The sequence below is a fragment of the Drosophila nasuta genome, chromosome 3 (genome assembly GCF_023558535.2).
Source record: "Drosophila nasuta strain 15112-1781.00 chromosome 3, ASM2355853v1, whole genome shotgun sequence".
Taxonomy (NCBI): Eukaryota; Metazoa; Arthropoda; class Insecta; order Diptera; family Drosophilidae; genus Drosophila; species Drosophila nasuta.
Window position 1 is genome coordinate 439,615 of NC_083457.1, and position 15,202 is coordinate 454,816.

Consider the following 15,202-nt stretch of genomic DNA (forward strand, 5'->3'; position numbering starts at 1 on the left):
AATTGAAGCACACACACATACCCACACATTATGGAATATAAATATATATATTTATTATAAGTCATAAAATATGCAATTATGTATTATGAACATGCGAATAAAGAAATCAATAAATACGAATGAATTCAATATTTTATTTTCAATATTTGCATTCACTGGCAAATTAAAGCAATTACTTCTACTATCGAAAATGTTGAATAAAAAAAAAACAGTATTGTATTATACGAAAAATATAACAAATTAATATACTACAAAATACTAAAATATAGTATATTTATATATATATATATTATATTTGGTATAACTATATTGATGATTGAGTACTACATTTAAAATATACTACGAAATATACCAGTTTGAAAATAATTGTTGCGAAAGAAAGTTGGAGTCGTAGATAATTTCTTTCAATTTGCCATGTAATATGAAGCAATGCATTCGGCGCAATGATATTCAAAACCATTCGAAAGATTGTGTCGATGATGATGGCTCAAAAGGCTTTAGAAAAATATCGTTCTGTTAAAATTCACGCTGGCTCGTTGCATGTGCAACAACCTTATTTTCCCTTAAAGTTCTTGAATGACAATCGATCTAATTATCCTGATTACAATAAGGTAACATAAAAATTGCAAATTTGAAATTGACACCACATGCATACTTTAAGGAAACAAAAAGGATTTTTTGTAGAAAATATGCTATATCTCGGCTTAATCCATCCACATTTTCAAAGGACACATATTGCTACGATCACAAGGTCCAGCTCTATCGATTGGCATTAAAAAAACGTGGGGTCAGCTAAGAATCCAACTCTTTTAATTTTTCAGTCGAAGTCCAGAGAAAGCGTGCGGAAATCGTAAATTACAGAATAACTCAAGAACCACAAGGACAATTGGATTGTCCTTTGGTGCGATAATAGCTCTCATCAAAGGACTTCGATTGGCGCAGGACCCGAAAGGATCAGACAGGATGTGGCAGAGATATTTGCAATTATCTGTTTACAAAAAAGTAATTTTATTTCGAGTCCTGTAAGGACTTTCGTCCTTTAAAGAAAACCAATTAGTCAGTATTCATATGAGCAAATTTTGTGCCAAAGGACATCAAGATCCTTCTTCAAATGGCCGAAATAAGTCAATTTTTGAAATTTTTGGCCACTTTTCTATACCAACCTTAAAAAAAATTGTGGATAATTTTATAAGAATTTCCTTAAAGTCTTTGGACTACAATCGCTATAACTAATTATCGGAATTACAAAAAGGTAAGTCTCGACAAGATCCTTTTGAATTTACAAAAAAAAACGATAATAATAATTAAATTCCTGTTTTAATTTAAACGGTTTCTTTTCATTGTAAGTATTTAATTGAGTATTGCATACTTTGAGGTTGCAAAAAGGATAATTTTTAGAAAATATGCCGGGTTTTTCCTGCCACATTTATAAAGGACACCTATTGCGAGGATCATCGGGACCAACTCTATCGATTGGCATAAAAAAATCATCTAAGAATTCAGCTCTTGTAATTTTTCAGTAAAAGTAAAGTAATGAAAATATATTTGGATTAAAATGGCTTGTAACCTGGAGAATCATAATCAAACTAAATTTCTTTGCTGGAAAGATTAAAAAACAATCAAACGACCAAAATCGTTTTAGAGAAAAGTATCCAAGTGAAATAAAAAATTTTGTTTATTTATTTACAAAAGTAATATTTTACTATTTTATTTTGTTATTTTCTTTTTGTCTGGTTTCCTTAATATGTGAAAGAAAATCTACAAATGATTTTTGTTTGTTGGCATAATAAATCGTATTTCGTACAATTCGATAATATTGCCACACAAATTTTGCTGCTCAACCCAGAGAACAATGTAACGATAAACCAAGGGACTATACACCAATTAATGTGATAAAATGAAATAAACAAACCGGAAGGAAGCAGCAAAATTAAAAATTTTAACACTTAATTCAAAATCATAGAAATATGAAATGATGAGCAAAATTTACTAAATTTTCATTTGCTTCGCTTTGAGTTTCGTGTTTTCATTCATTTGATTAATTTGGTTTGTAAATTGTTAAAGATTTCATTTGCTGTTGGCAGCTGTTTTTGCTTTTAATTGATATCGTGTTGCATCTGATCATTATGCTCTGGTTTGATTGGTGGCAAACATCTATAGTTGCTGCTGCTACTCTGCGGCTGCTGTTGTGGCACCACTTGGGGCACCAAGGATACAAGTAACTATCATTAGCTTGCTAATTTGCTTTCTCATTTATATATATATGTAATAATAATATGCCATATTGTATATAGTAATAATAATAATGTGTATATATACTATTTTTAATATATATAATTTGCGTTTTTCTTTCTTTTTTATAAACAAATTTGTTTCGTATAATTAATTACAAACTACAATTCGCGTATTATTAATATTATAATAATTGTAATAGTTAATAATAATTTTTGTTTTGCTTCTTTATTAGTGTTTTATTTTTTGTTTGCTTTATTTTATCTTTTTGTTGTTTTCTTTTTCTTTATTTTTGTTTTTGTTTGTTTTTGCGGCTAAAATACTTTGGGCTACGCGTTCTCTTTAGGCGTGTTGTTTGTGTAAGTGAGTTGTTGATCCGTCTGATCTATATAGTCTATTGCATATGTATATTCTAGTTATGTACTGGCTGTATGTATGTGTGTTTGTGTGTGTGTGAGTGAGTGTTTGGAAGTGGCTCTCAAAATGTCTATGGCCTCTCAACTGAACTATTTTATTTACTTATGGAATTGCGCTAATTAAATGTCGTACAATAATTTCATAGCTGGAATCTCTCTTCGTATTTAACATTATTGTTGATTGCTTCTTGTTGTTGTTATTATTTTCTTTTTCTTTGTGAATAGCTGTGGGCGTGGCAGAGGCGTCACTTGGTAACACCAAATGCCAAACGCATTTAGCTAAATTTCTCAATTCAGCTTTTATATCGCATTTAATAATTGTTAGCGCTGTTCTTACAGGAATTCAACGATCCACTTTTAAATCGTTCATACATTTCTATATATATAAGTATATATGCATGTATTTTATGTGTGTAGATATATATATATATATATGTATATATAAATTTATTTAACAAACTACTAATGTTTAGGGCGTTATGCACGATTTTCACTACCAAAAACTACGCGTAGTATTTTATAATTATAATTGTAATATAATTCTATATATATGTGTGTGTATATATATATTATTTTGTATTAAATATGTTTTGTGGTTTGCGCTTTTATCGCACTTTTGCTCCTCGTTTTTAAAAATTCCATTTAAAATTAATTCTTTATAAAAAATAATGTACAATAATAATAACTGATTTTCTGATTTCTCATATTGCATTTTCCAACAACATGCGGCATTCGTATTTTTTCGTTTTCCTTTTTTTTTTTGTTGAGTTAAATTTTTCTCAAATTGATTTATGCATGTGTATGAGTGTGCTTGTGTATATTTGTATATATATGTGTGTGTGTTAAGCAATTAAAATATCACCAATATTTTTGCTTTTTCCTTTTGCAATTTCTGCAAGTTTCTTCTTTTATCGTTTTACTGTTTTTTTGTTCTTTTCTTTTTGCATTTTCTCGTTTATGTAAAAAATTAAATAAAATTAAATACAATATAAAATGTACAACTATGTTTTCTTTTTTTGTAGTTTTGTTTTGCTTGTTGCATTTTGTTAAAAAATTTGCTGTTGGTTCCATTTTTTGTTTCTTCTTGTTTTTGTTTTAGTTTTTCTTTTTGTGTTTTCTTTTTTAGTTTATCTGGCATTGCTTAAGTAAAATAAAATGTTGGATGGGCGGACTGTGCGCTGGGCGTGGCCAATTGCATTAAGTACAAATGTTTAAGTTCTCTTTGTATGTGTGTGGCGTAGTTAGTGTATCTGTGTGTGCGGGTGTGTGAGGGAAATTCTTGTTATTTTGGTTGTATTTTCGTCTCACACTTGGTTCGAATTGTGTTGCATATACTCGTATTTGCATATGTGTGTGTACTATATATGCTATATAGTATGGAATGTCTGCCGCCTGCCACGCCCAGCATCCGCCCACCTTGGACCGTCGTTGCGCGGCAACCGTAGCCGGCAACTCTAGCGGCTAATAATACAGTGAAGTCCGAAATTATAGTACATCGAAACACGCTTATAAATTCACACGGTAACAAATAGGAAGGGGTCACGGGGGGAGAAGAGAGGGGGAGGAGATTAGGCGATAACAACAACAGGCAACAAATCAAAAACGAATAGGCAACAATTGGTGGTGGCCAAGGTGATGGTGGTTGTGGTTGTAGGTGTTGGTGTTGGTAGCTAGTAGTTGATGTTGGTTAGTGTTATTTCTAGTTCGGACTCTATACTGGAACAACAACTGGCACTGGCACTGGCAGGACAATCGGAGGCAATCGGAGGATCTACTGCAAGATGTCCTGTATGTTGAAGTTATCATTGTCCAGCGAGTTGATCAGATCCTGCGTGGAGAAGTTGCTGTCGACGGGCAGATTGTCGAGGAATTCGAGACACAAATCATTCGAGTTGGCCACCACCGAGTTGATCGTCTGGCTGATTGAGCTGGCGCTGGCAATGGTCGCCGAGCTGCCCACCACACCACCACCACCGCCACCACCCGGCTGTGGTGCACCGTTGTTGTTGTTGGGTCCGCCGCCACCTGGCCCGCTCTGGCTCATCTGCAGCATCTGCTGTTGCTGGTGTGTTGTCGTTGTGCTGCTGCTCTGCACAAACTGTTGCTGCTGCATCGTCAACTGTTGCTGCGTCTGCGTCATATGCATGCTGGTCATTTGCATCTGTGTGGCCATCATGCCACCTCCAGCTGCACTCTGCTGCTGCTGCAACAGCTGTTGCATCTGCATGTTGTTCCCTCCACCGGGTCCCATGTGTTGTTGCTGCTGCTGCTGTTGTTGCTGGCGCATCAGCTGCTGCTGCATCTGGGCGGGCGTCAGCTGCATCTGTGGTCCATTGGGGCCGCCCATCATGCCGCCGCCACCGTTGGGTCCATTGCCAGGCGCATTCGGCGCTCCATTGGGCATAAAGTTACCTAAAATGCGAGAGAATAGTATTAGTAAACGATCACCAGAAGTGATAGCAAAGAGAGCAGCAATAAATGAGCAATTGAGTGACCAGACGAAAAAACTCAACAATCGAGGGTGGGATATTCGCTACCCATTTTCAATAATAGAAAAAAGGCGAAATTATTGTTAAAATATACCAAATAAATATACCGAAACAATTATAAAATATACCATAAGCTATATATAATATTGATATGCCTGTGTATCTAAAATATACCATAAAGTGAAACATATACCGAAACAATATACCAAAAATACTAAAATATTCCAAATGCTATATTTCTGTGTCAATATAATTCTATATTAAAAATATAACATTCACTATTACACCAAAACAATGTTAAAAAATATTAAATCATGACATAAGCTATATTTTCTATATATGTAGATATATTTCTGCATTCAAAAAGTGTACCATAAAGTGAAACATATACACAAAACAACATTCCCAAACATACTAAAAAATATCAAAAACTATACTTCCTATATCGATAGACTTCTATATTTAAAATATACCAAATACCAAAACAATATACCAAAAATACTAAGGTATACCAAAAACTACATTTCCTATATCGAAATACATACATACTTATATATTCAAAATATCTCATAAATTGAAAAATATAATCGTCACTTTATGAGTGATCAAGAGACTATTATAAAAGTGTAAGCTAAAAAGAGTTACTTTAAAAGAAAAGTCAGAGACACTTGCAAAGTCTCCGTGCAAAAAAAAATTCAATGTAGTTGCACAAAGTTCCCCTCTACATATTTGTTGACAGTTAAGTGAAACTAAAATATCACCCATTCAGCTAGGTATATGTACATGGTTGCATTCAATTGCTCATTGGTCCCAGCTACAATCAGCTTACCTCCATTGAAGCCGCCGGGTCCTTGTCGCATCGGCGCACCAGGTCCTGGACCGCCGAAGCCCATTTGTTGCTGCTGCTGCGTCATCATCATGTGTCGCCACTCCTGCTGCGAGCCCATGGGCATGCCATCGGGCGTCACTTGCACATTAGGCGGCCGCTGCTGAGGCCCGCCCATTGGACCGCCGGCGCCACCGCCATACGGACCGCCCGGCACACCGCCCATGCCACCGCGTGGACCACCGCCGGCGCCGCCATGCTGTTGCATGTACATGGCCGCATGCTGGGGCCGCATCATGGGGCCGGATGGTGGTATCGGTTGCTGGGTCATGCGTCGCATGGCCGCCGCTTGCGCTGCGCTGTTGGGGAAGCGACCGACGCCGCCGCCATTGCCACCGCCGCCGCCAACAGTCTGCTGCATCATTTGCGCCTGCATCAGTTGCGCTTTGGTGGCATTGTACTCGGGCGGAGGAGGACGTGCTCCGGACATGTGCTGCTGTTGTTGTTGCTGCTGCTGTTGCTGCTGTTGCATGGCCTGGGCGCGCATCATTTGTTGCTGCTGCAGGAATTTGGCCTGATTGGCAGCAGGTAAGGGTCCGCCATTGCCGCCCATCATCATTTGGGCATTGGTTGCACCGCCATTGGGATTCATTTGCATGGGATTCATTGGTCCTGGGCCGCCCATCTGCATGCCCGGCATGCCGCCCATGGGTCCGCCAAGCGGATTCATTGCACCATTGTTGGGACCACCTGCGTTACCTGGCACTCCAACTCCAACGCCTACGCCAACACCCAGTCCAGGGCCAACGCCTACGCCGTTGCCAGCACCAACACCGACACCGCCAGGCGGCTGTTGCTGCTGCTGCATCAACGGCACATTGCCACCAGGACCGTTGGCATTGGCCGCTGCTTGCGCTTGAGCGGCAGCCGCTGCTGCTGCTGCCGCCGCCGTTTGCGGCTGCGTTTGACGCTGACGCATGTTGGGCGGCACTTGCTGTTGTTGTTGCTGGGCAGCTGCCTGTTGCTGCTGTGCGGCTGCAGCAGCTGCTGCCGCTGCGGCCACTTGTTGCTGCTGCTGTTGTGTGAAATTCATGCTTTGGCTTTGGGAGAGAGAGAAGCCATCGGAGGGTACTGCAAAGTGTGTGGAAAATAGTATAATTAAATCACAGATTCATCATCGATCTATGCATTTTACGCTTACCGTTTGAATTGTTCATGTTTTGATTTGGTTGCTGCTGTGAAGCGTTTGGTCCGCCGCCGCCATTGCTGCCGTTGGCGCCCGCATTGCCGCCATGCGGCTGCTGTTGCTGCGGATTGGGGCCGTTATTGCCGCCGGGCTGCTGTTGTTGCTGTGCCGCATGCTGCTGGCTAAAGAAGACGCCCTGCTGAGCGGCCACAGAGACGTTGCTCTTCATGTCGCCGCTCAAATGCAAATGCTGACCAGCTGACACCTGCGTAAGCAAAAGAAGAGAGAGGAGATAAAGGTCAATTGCAATTCAATAACGTATTCATTTGTTGTAACTAAAAAGTCACTGTTGTTGCAGCTGATTGTGCAGTTATTCCACAGATTACGTATACGCAAATTACGCACATACATATATTCATTTTAGAGATCTGTGGAGATCTAGACAAGTGAAACATTTTTTGAGAATGGTTGCGCGGTTCACAAAGTTAATAAGCAAATAACTTGTTTAGTTAGTTAAGTAACAAAAAAATTAAAATTCTCCACTTCTGATATGGAACAGATTACGTATACGCCAAGTGAAAGCATAGTGAAAGATTGTTTTGAGTGTAAAAGAACTTTTCTAATATACCCCTCAAGTAATACAAATTTCAATCATTTGACAATATACAATCTAAATATACATCTACTCTACATCTTTTACAATTACGTATACGTAGTGTCGGCACAAACGTGTAATGAATTTTCGTATTCTTGCATAAAAAGCATTGATTGCCTTGCGCATCCCTTTTGACGCAACAACAAACCATACCAAAGATTTCAACTATTGCCGCATAATCTAACATATTGCCAGCAAACACCTTGACTCTTTAGCTTGGCACCTAATTGCCAGTAAGTCGTCAGATTTCACACTTCTCGTTACTGTCTGCGACTACTGTCCCTGGCAGAGAGTGGAAATCAAAGATTTTAAGTCTAATGCCTGGACATGAGAGACAGCGAGAGACTCAGATGGAGAGAGAGCATAGGGCAGGCAGGCCACCTACTCCATTTGCAGTTGTCTTATTTGCTGTCAGCCTCGATGCGACTGTCGACTGTCGGCAGCAGACATTGTGGCCATCAGTAAGGATGCGAAGTGTGTGTGTTTGTGTGTTGGACAGACATGAAGTCTACATTCGGCGTCTGGCATTGCTTTTGAAGCTTATTATCGCCCCACCAACTGCATTCGCATCCGCATCCGTGTCGCATTTATGTCTGCTGACGATGCTGCCAAAAAGGCAGCCAGAGAGTGAGAAAGTGAGGAAGAGGAGATGGGGAAGGCAGCGGAAACACAACATTGGGGCATAAATCTTTGGACACTTTTTCAGAGTCAACTTTAGCGCGCAGCCATAACTCCGTCTTTTACTCAATGCATTCATATTTGCAATTTATTTGTTATTGTAATGGATGCCACAAGTGAGAGGGGCAAAGCGAAGGGTGCGGAGTGTTCCACACTTCGTTTGCATTTCAATGCCATGTTCGTGTTCATGTCCGTGTCCGTGTCCGCTGATGTGTGAACCCGAAACTAAAGGAAATCGTTTGCCCCTGGCCAGGCACCTTGTTGTGGTCCGTGTGTCCGTGTCCTCGTCTGCGTTTGCGTCTGCGTCTGTTTCTGCCACACACTGCCACAGCCGCAGCGACTGTGTCCTCGTCCTCGTCATTGTCGACTCTAGACTTAACTCGACGCATAGGCAAGCCAATAAATCTTGGCGACACGACTTCAGCGTTAGCGTCGACGTCGACGTCAGCTTCATTTCGTTGTCGTGGCCTCGCAACTAGCGCCACAACTGTGGCGCCCCGAAAAGCGCACTAAGCAACTTTGTGCGCCCGTTTTGAGTTTCTGTTGCTGTTGTTGTTGTAATTGCTTGCTGGCTTAATTTATTGCACACATAGCAGTGGCATGCGTGTGGCATAAAGAACACTGATTAAAAGTCATGGACTCGCTGAGCTAATTGAAGTTTAGTGCCACAACAGCCACGCAGTCGCAAACTGTTGACCTGCCATAAACCCCATTTCCCTCCCCCTGCTGCTGCTGGAAACAATCGCTCCAAATGCTGAGCCATAAATCATTAGCAAAGGTGCGAAACGTATGTGGATGCGACCAATGGCAACTTCTATTGTTCGTGCTGCTGCAAGTTGCAACACCTGCAATTTGTGCGATAAGCAGAGATGCCTATGAAAGCCGTCAGCTGACAGAAGATTTAACCAGATTCGTTAGCTGAAGTCGCAATACAAAGACAGGCCCGAAGGAAATGTGTAAACGAGTGTGAGATACTCTACATATAAACCAACACTTAATCTACTAAAAACGTCAAATAATAGAATAGTGCAAATTTGTGAGCACCTTGTTTTAAATATTTGCAATTGCAATGCTAAAATTGAAACTGAATTTCTGATATTCTTGGGACAAAATCTGTTCTTAATTCTTGGCATATAAATATAATTGATATTTACAAATTCTCCCGATAAAATTTTTAAAGTTATTAAATAAATAAATGGGTTTGTGTAGAGCTTAGGTATCTGGTATATTTTATACTCTATGAAATCAATAGCATATCGATATACCATATGTAACCTTCGATATATTTTGGTATTTTTTCAATATACTGAAAACTTGGTATACTTTGAATAATAATAGTGCAGTGTAGTGCTTTAATTGACAATGGGTAGAGTATATCAACCACCTACATATCAATATACCTTCGGTAAATTTTGATATCCTTTCAGAATACTAATTTGTTAAATTTATAGGATTATCTTATCACCTTTTTCCTTGTTTTAGTTGCTGTACTCACAACTATGCATAACTTTTTTCATGTTTATTTATTCTCCACTCAATCAAAACTTTGTGAAAATGTGAAGCAACTCATAGTTGAAGTTGATGGCAACTCAAGGCATATCTTTGCACTGCATGCAGAATACTTTTACTGCCAAGTGACTTTGAAGATGAAAAATACAGGCAACATAATTATTGTATTAAATTTCTTCATTCTGTTGGCCTTTGAGAAATCAAAAAGACAGCATCCCAAGGGAGAAGCCAGCCAAAACTGGTAAATGAATAAAGAAATTCTATGCAAGCTGAAAGCATGAATAATCCAATATCTAATGTGAATGTGAATTGTGAGAGAGAGATTGATTTCATCAGCGTTTCATTAGAAGAAGCATGCAACATATATTTGAAGCGAGTTTCTTTTGATATGCACGCAACTGACACAGGCAACTGGCAAAAGCTGTTCAAATCCTTTTGTGAGGACTCTCCACTCGTATAACTAAGTTATTGGGCAAACAGCCCAGGGTAGAGCAGCATACCTTTAGAACCTTCAGATCGGCAGGCAAGGAACGACTTCATAAAACAAATCATTACAGCCAGCTTTCATAAAAGGGCAAACATGGCGCAGCTAGAGGCCCAAATCTCTGCTACCCTTCCCTCTCCCTGCCTACTTCCGTTTCCGCTCTCCACAGCCAATGGGCAACGAATACATGCATAAAATATCAATAAAAAAGCAGAAAAGTTTAAAGGTAACTTCGACGACTTGGCGTTGGCGTTAGCGTTGACGATGTAACCACGACAGGAACAGAACTAGCAGCAACAGGAACTGGAACAGGACCACGGACCAGAAACAGCAGGACGTGTCTCCCTCTCCCTCCCTCTCTCTCTCTCGCTCTCGCTCTTTCTCTCTCCTTTCTCGCTCTCTATAAGCCGTGCGCGTAAATCCTTCGCTATTACCCCAGCGTCGCAATATTGATTGCGCTGGAGACAAACCGGGCACACACATACACATACTCACACATAAGAGAGCTGCCACCCACACATGCGAAGAGCAAGGACTCGCAAGCAGGAAATGCGCATTTGACAAGCCAAAAAGATTGCCGCATGCCACTGATGTCGCCTCTACCGCCCCCGTCCCCGCCCCTGCCCCTGCCCCTGTCTCCGTCGCCGTTGCCGTCAAGGGAATGATATTTGAAGAGAGGGCAAGTTGAATGCTGGTTGGCCAGCGATGGTAACTGGATGGGGGTGTAAGGGAATCTGCCGCCTTGCATATAGACTTGACAATGATATATGTGACTATGCCACAATGTGTACTGGTGTGTGTGACATGTGAGTGCGTGTGTGTGCGAATGTATGGGGAAAGGGGCAGGGATGCAGGGGTGCGCTCTACAAAAAGAAATGAAACTTCAACTGAGCCTCGGGGGCTGTTTCTTCTTATATGCTCGTTCTTCTTCTCGTTATTGGACCCCAAGACCTCACAATCATAGTTGAAATCCGAGGACACAACTGTACCACAAATCAACACAAAAACCAAAATAAAGCGAACTTGTTGCCCAGCACTTAAAATAATTGAAAAGCAACGAAAAATATATACGGATACATTTTCGCATTGTTGTTGAGAATAAATCTTAATGTTAAGGTGAATGTGGCTCGCTTTTCATTTCTGAGCCAAGCTAAATCCGCCTGCTATGTAAACAAGGGTTGCAACATCAACAATAAGAGACCCTTGACATTTACATTAAGTTAATGGTCAATATCATTATTAAATAGTGGAATTGTTAACAGCAAGTCAAAAAGTTTTTATTCCCTTGAAGTTTGCCAAAAACTTTACATTATGTTTTTAACAGAAATGTTAGGTAACATATGGTATTAATATGTTAGTCTACAGAAATATTTGAAATTGCATACATTATATCATAACATTGAATATTGTACAGCTGATTTATATTGATATATATCTATCTAAAGCTGATTTAGCATACTTTTGTTATTTGAAATAAGATGAAGTTTACAAAGTTGTTGATCAATTGCATTGCCTTTCACTTAAGCTAACAACATTCTATTGCCGCATGAGCGATGGGCGCCAAAAAAAGCGACTACATTAGCAAAGCTGCGGAGATAGGAGAAGTGGGTTGGGGGGCGTGACGGAGTCAACGATAATTGAAGTTACTTAAAGTGCACACAAAGCAATTGAAGCAACAGCCACCCACACTCATCGAATGCACTTGGCAGAGGCCCAAGCTGAGAGTCAATGAAATTAGCAAAAGAACACGCCCCCAAACGCCCATTTGTCGCCCTCTCGTCTCCGCCACCCTCCTTTTGTCCGTCCTTGGCAAACTGAAGTCTTGAAGGACGTCGCAGCCCCGCAACGCGAATTGTCTGTGCGCCGCTTTTCCGCCTCGTCGTTGTCTCTTCCTCTACTACTTCATATTTTTTTTTTTTGTGTTGGCATGGAAGCCAAAAAATCCAAATGAAGCCAAGAGAATGTGTCGTCCTGGGCAGAACAAGGCAGAACATTGAGCGGAGGACGGACGGGGTAGGGGAATGGGGACTGTCATTGAATATTTGTGTGACATAAACTAGCTTCTCTGTTCCGTTCCGTTGCGAGGTGTCCACGATACTTAACGAATTTATGACAGCGACTGACTAGAAAAATCAGAAATATATATATACATAGATTGCGAGACAGAGGAAAGGAGAATGTTTTGGGGAGCTGAAATCTCATTTGGCGGGGTGTTAAAGCGTAGCGAATTTGATTTTTTAATTGATGAGGAAGTGAAATCGGAGAATGGGAAGCTAAAACTTGATAATAATCGACAGTTGATGTGATTAGTTTTAGTATATAAGAAAATGAACGTAAAGTATTTATAAGTGGATTTCATTGCTTTTGAAATACGATAATTCAGAAAACTTAAGCTAAAATTATTGTGACAACTTGAAAATCATATTTTCTTTGTATATATTTATTTTTATACCCGCTACCCATAGGGTAGAAGGGTATTATAACTTTGTGCCGGCAGGAAATGTATGTAACAGGTAGAAGGAGGCATCTCCGACCCTATAAAGTATATATATTCTTGATCAGCGTCAACAGCCGAGACGATATAGCCATGTCCCTCTGTCCGTCTGTCCGTATGAGCACCTAGATCTCAGAGACCATAAGAGATAGAGCTATAATTTTTTTTCGACAGCATTTGTTATGTTTGCACGCAGATCAAGTTTGTTTCAAATTTTTGCCACTTCCGCCCCTGCAAATCAAAAAAATTTGAATAACAAGCGTAATTTTAAAGCTAGCGTTACGAATTTTGGTATATACAGTAATAGCTATAGTAGTTATGATTGCAAATTTGGTTGCGATCAGACTAAAATTGTGGAAGTTATTAAAGAAATACTTTTGTATGGGCAAAAACGCCTACTTACTAGGGGTCTTAGTTGCTTTGGCTGACAATCTGGTATATTGTGCCGTCTATGGTATATTTTGAATGCAGTACTATATCGATATACCACATTTACCATTTGGTATATTTTTAGTATTCTTGCAGTATATTTGGTATATTTTGAGAATAAAACCGCAAAATATATTGCTTTTATTCAAAATGGGTAGCGGGTATCTCACAGTCGAGTACACTCGACTTTAGCTTTCTTACTTGTTATTATTGTCGTTAGCATCGTTTAAATCTATTTGTTCATTTTTGATTGGTAAAATAACAAGTTCAATTCGCCGTTTTCGTTTATCGTAGATTTTGATCATTTTAAGCCAAGAAGACAATAGACCGCAAAAGAACTAATAATCAAAAATGGAAAATGTAAACAAGGACAAACTAAACCAAAAGAGAACAGAACAAGAACGAAATTGAACATCTGAACGAAAAAAACCGATGGAGGTGAACTTATTCAGTTCATTCGTTCGGCAAATATATAAATATATAAACTTAAAATATAACACATATGTTCATATACCCAAATTAGTATATTAATAATAATAGCGAACTGATTCAATTCAAGAGAAATATACACTTCATAATCAGACTAACAATAATATATGCATATATCTTCAATTGCAAAGTGCAGGCTGAGTTTCAGGAGTTTCTCCCAATTTTAAGCACGCTCTGAGAACTTCTGATGGATTCCTCAAACTATGGTAAGTCCGAAAATCAAAGCAAGCCTCGGCTCGAATCTTTGCGAGGACTGCGAGTTGAACCAGTTAACCAGGCAGCTGGATTGCGTTGCAGTTCTAAACAGGAGCTCATTTCGAATCCCAGGGGTGGCTGTAACTTTCACCAAGCTCGACAACAGCAACGAAATTCGCTTTTGTTGCAAGCATATCAGGCAACGTTCGTCGAGCGGTGAATGCCCCAAAGGATTCGACTTTGCAGGCTCGAGGGCAAATGTCAAAATGTGTGCAACACGCACAGAGGAAAGAGATGCAACTATTGACAGCACAGCATAAAAGAGAGAAAGAGTAAGAGAGAAAGAAGAAAGTGAAAGAGAGAGATGTGTGATGAAACTTTTGAAACAGTTGCAGTTAGCACACAATGCACAAGGGGGGAAGGGAAACAGGCCCTTTCTGGCAATGCGGCGCATAGTATAGACACAAAGAGCTTCCAATCTCAGTTACCATGCCCAACCGCCCACTCTGTATGTGTGTGTGTGAGTACTGCAGCATGTCAATGATCATAAATTAAACTTGCAATAATTATAAATTAAATTTTGGCATAAATGGGCATGAGAGCGAGCGCCATATGCAAACAGCGGACAGAGGGCAAAGAGCAAAGGGAGAAGCCGAACGACATTGCCACCGAAGGGGGCACAAAGCGAGCACAAACGAGACAAAGCAACAAAACATGCAACGACTGCCGCCTGTAGACCCAAATGAACTGCACTACATCACACACACACACATATACACATACGTATATGTAACTAAGCGTGTGTGTGTGCATCTTGTGGGCGAGGTTGGGGATATGTCCGCTTAAATCATTTGGGCCGCTTTTGTGGGCCGTGCACTGCATTCGATTTGTAACTTTGTTGGTTTAATTTAAGGTTCTGCTCATTGGACAACATGATGCGAGCCACTGGACACCAGATGCTTACCACACACACACACACATACATACTCATAGTGAGCACTCACACACTCATTTACAAGATGGCATTTACACACCTGCACAATTTATGAATGCATTTTAATGGATCGCTTGTCAGAGTTAATGGGCTTGGCAATATCGTAACGAACAAGTTGCAAATGAC

The 15,202-nt window shown here is 39.9% G+C and overlaps 1 protein-coding gene across 1 annotated transcript in view; it reads right to left on the bottom strand.

The window, feature by feature from the left end:
* Positions 1-2,336: 2,336 nt before the first annotated feature.
* LOC132793412 (neurogenic protein mastermind) overlaps positions 2,337-15,202 on the bottom strand; it is a 92,552-nt gene continuing 79,686 nt past the window's right edge. Inside the window, 3 exon segments of the mRNA XM_060803326.1 lie at positions 2,337-5,060; positions 5,967-7,094; positions 7,165-7,414. Of these exon segments, the coding sequence (XP_060659309.1) occupies positions 4,420-5,060; positions 5,967-7,094; positions 7,165-7,414 (2,019 nt within the window). The 3' untranslated portion in view covers positions 2,337-4,419.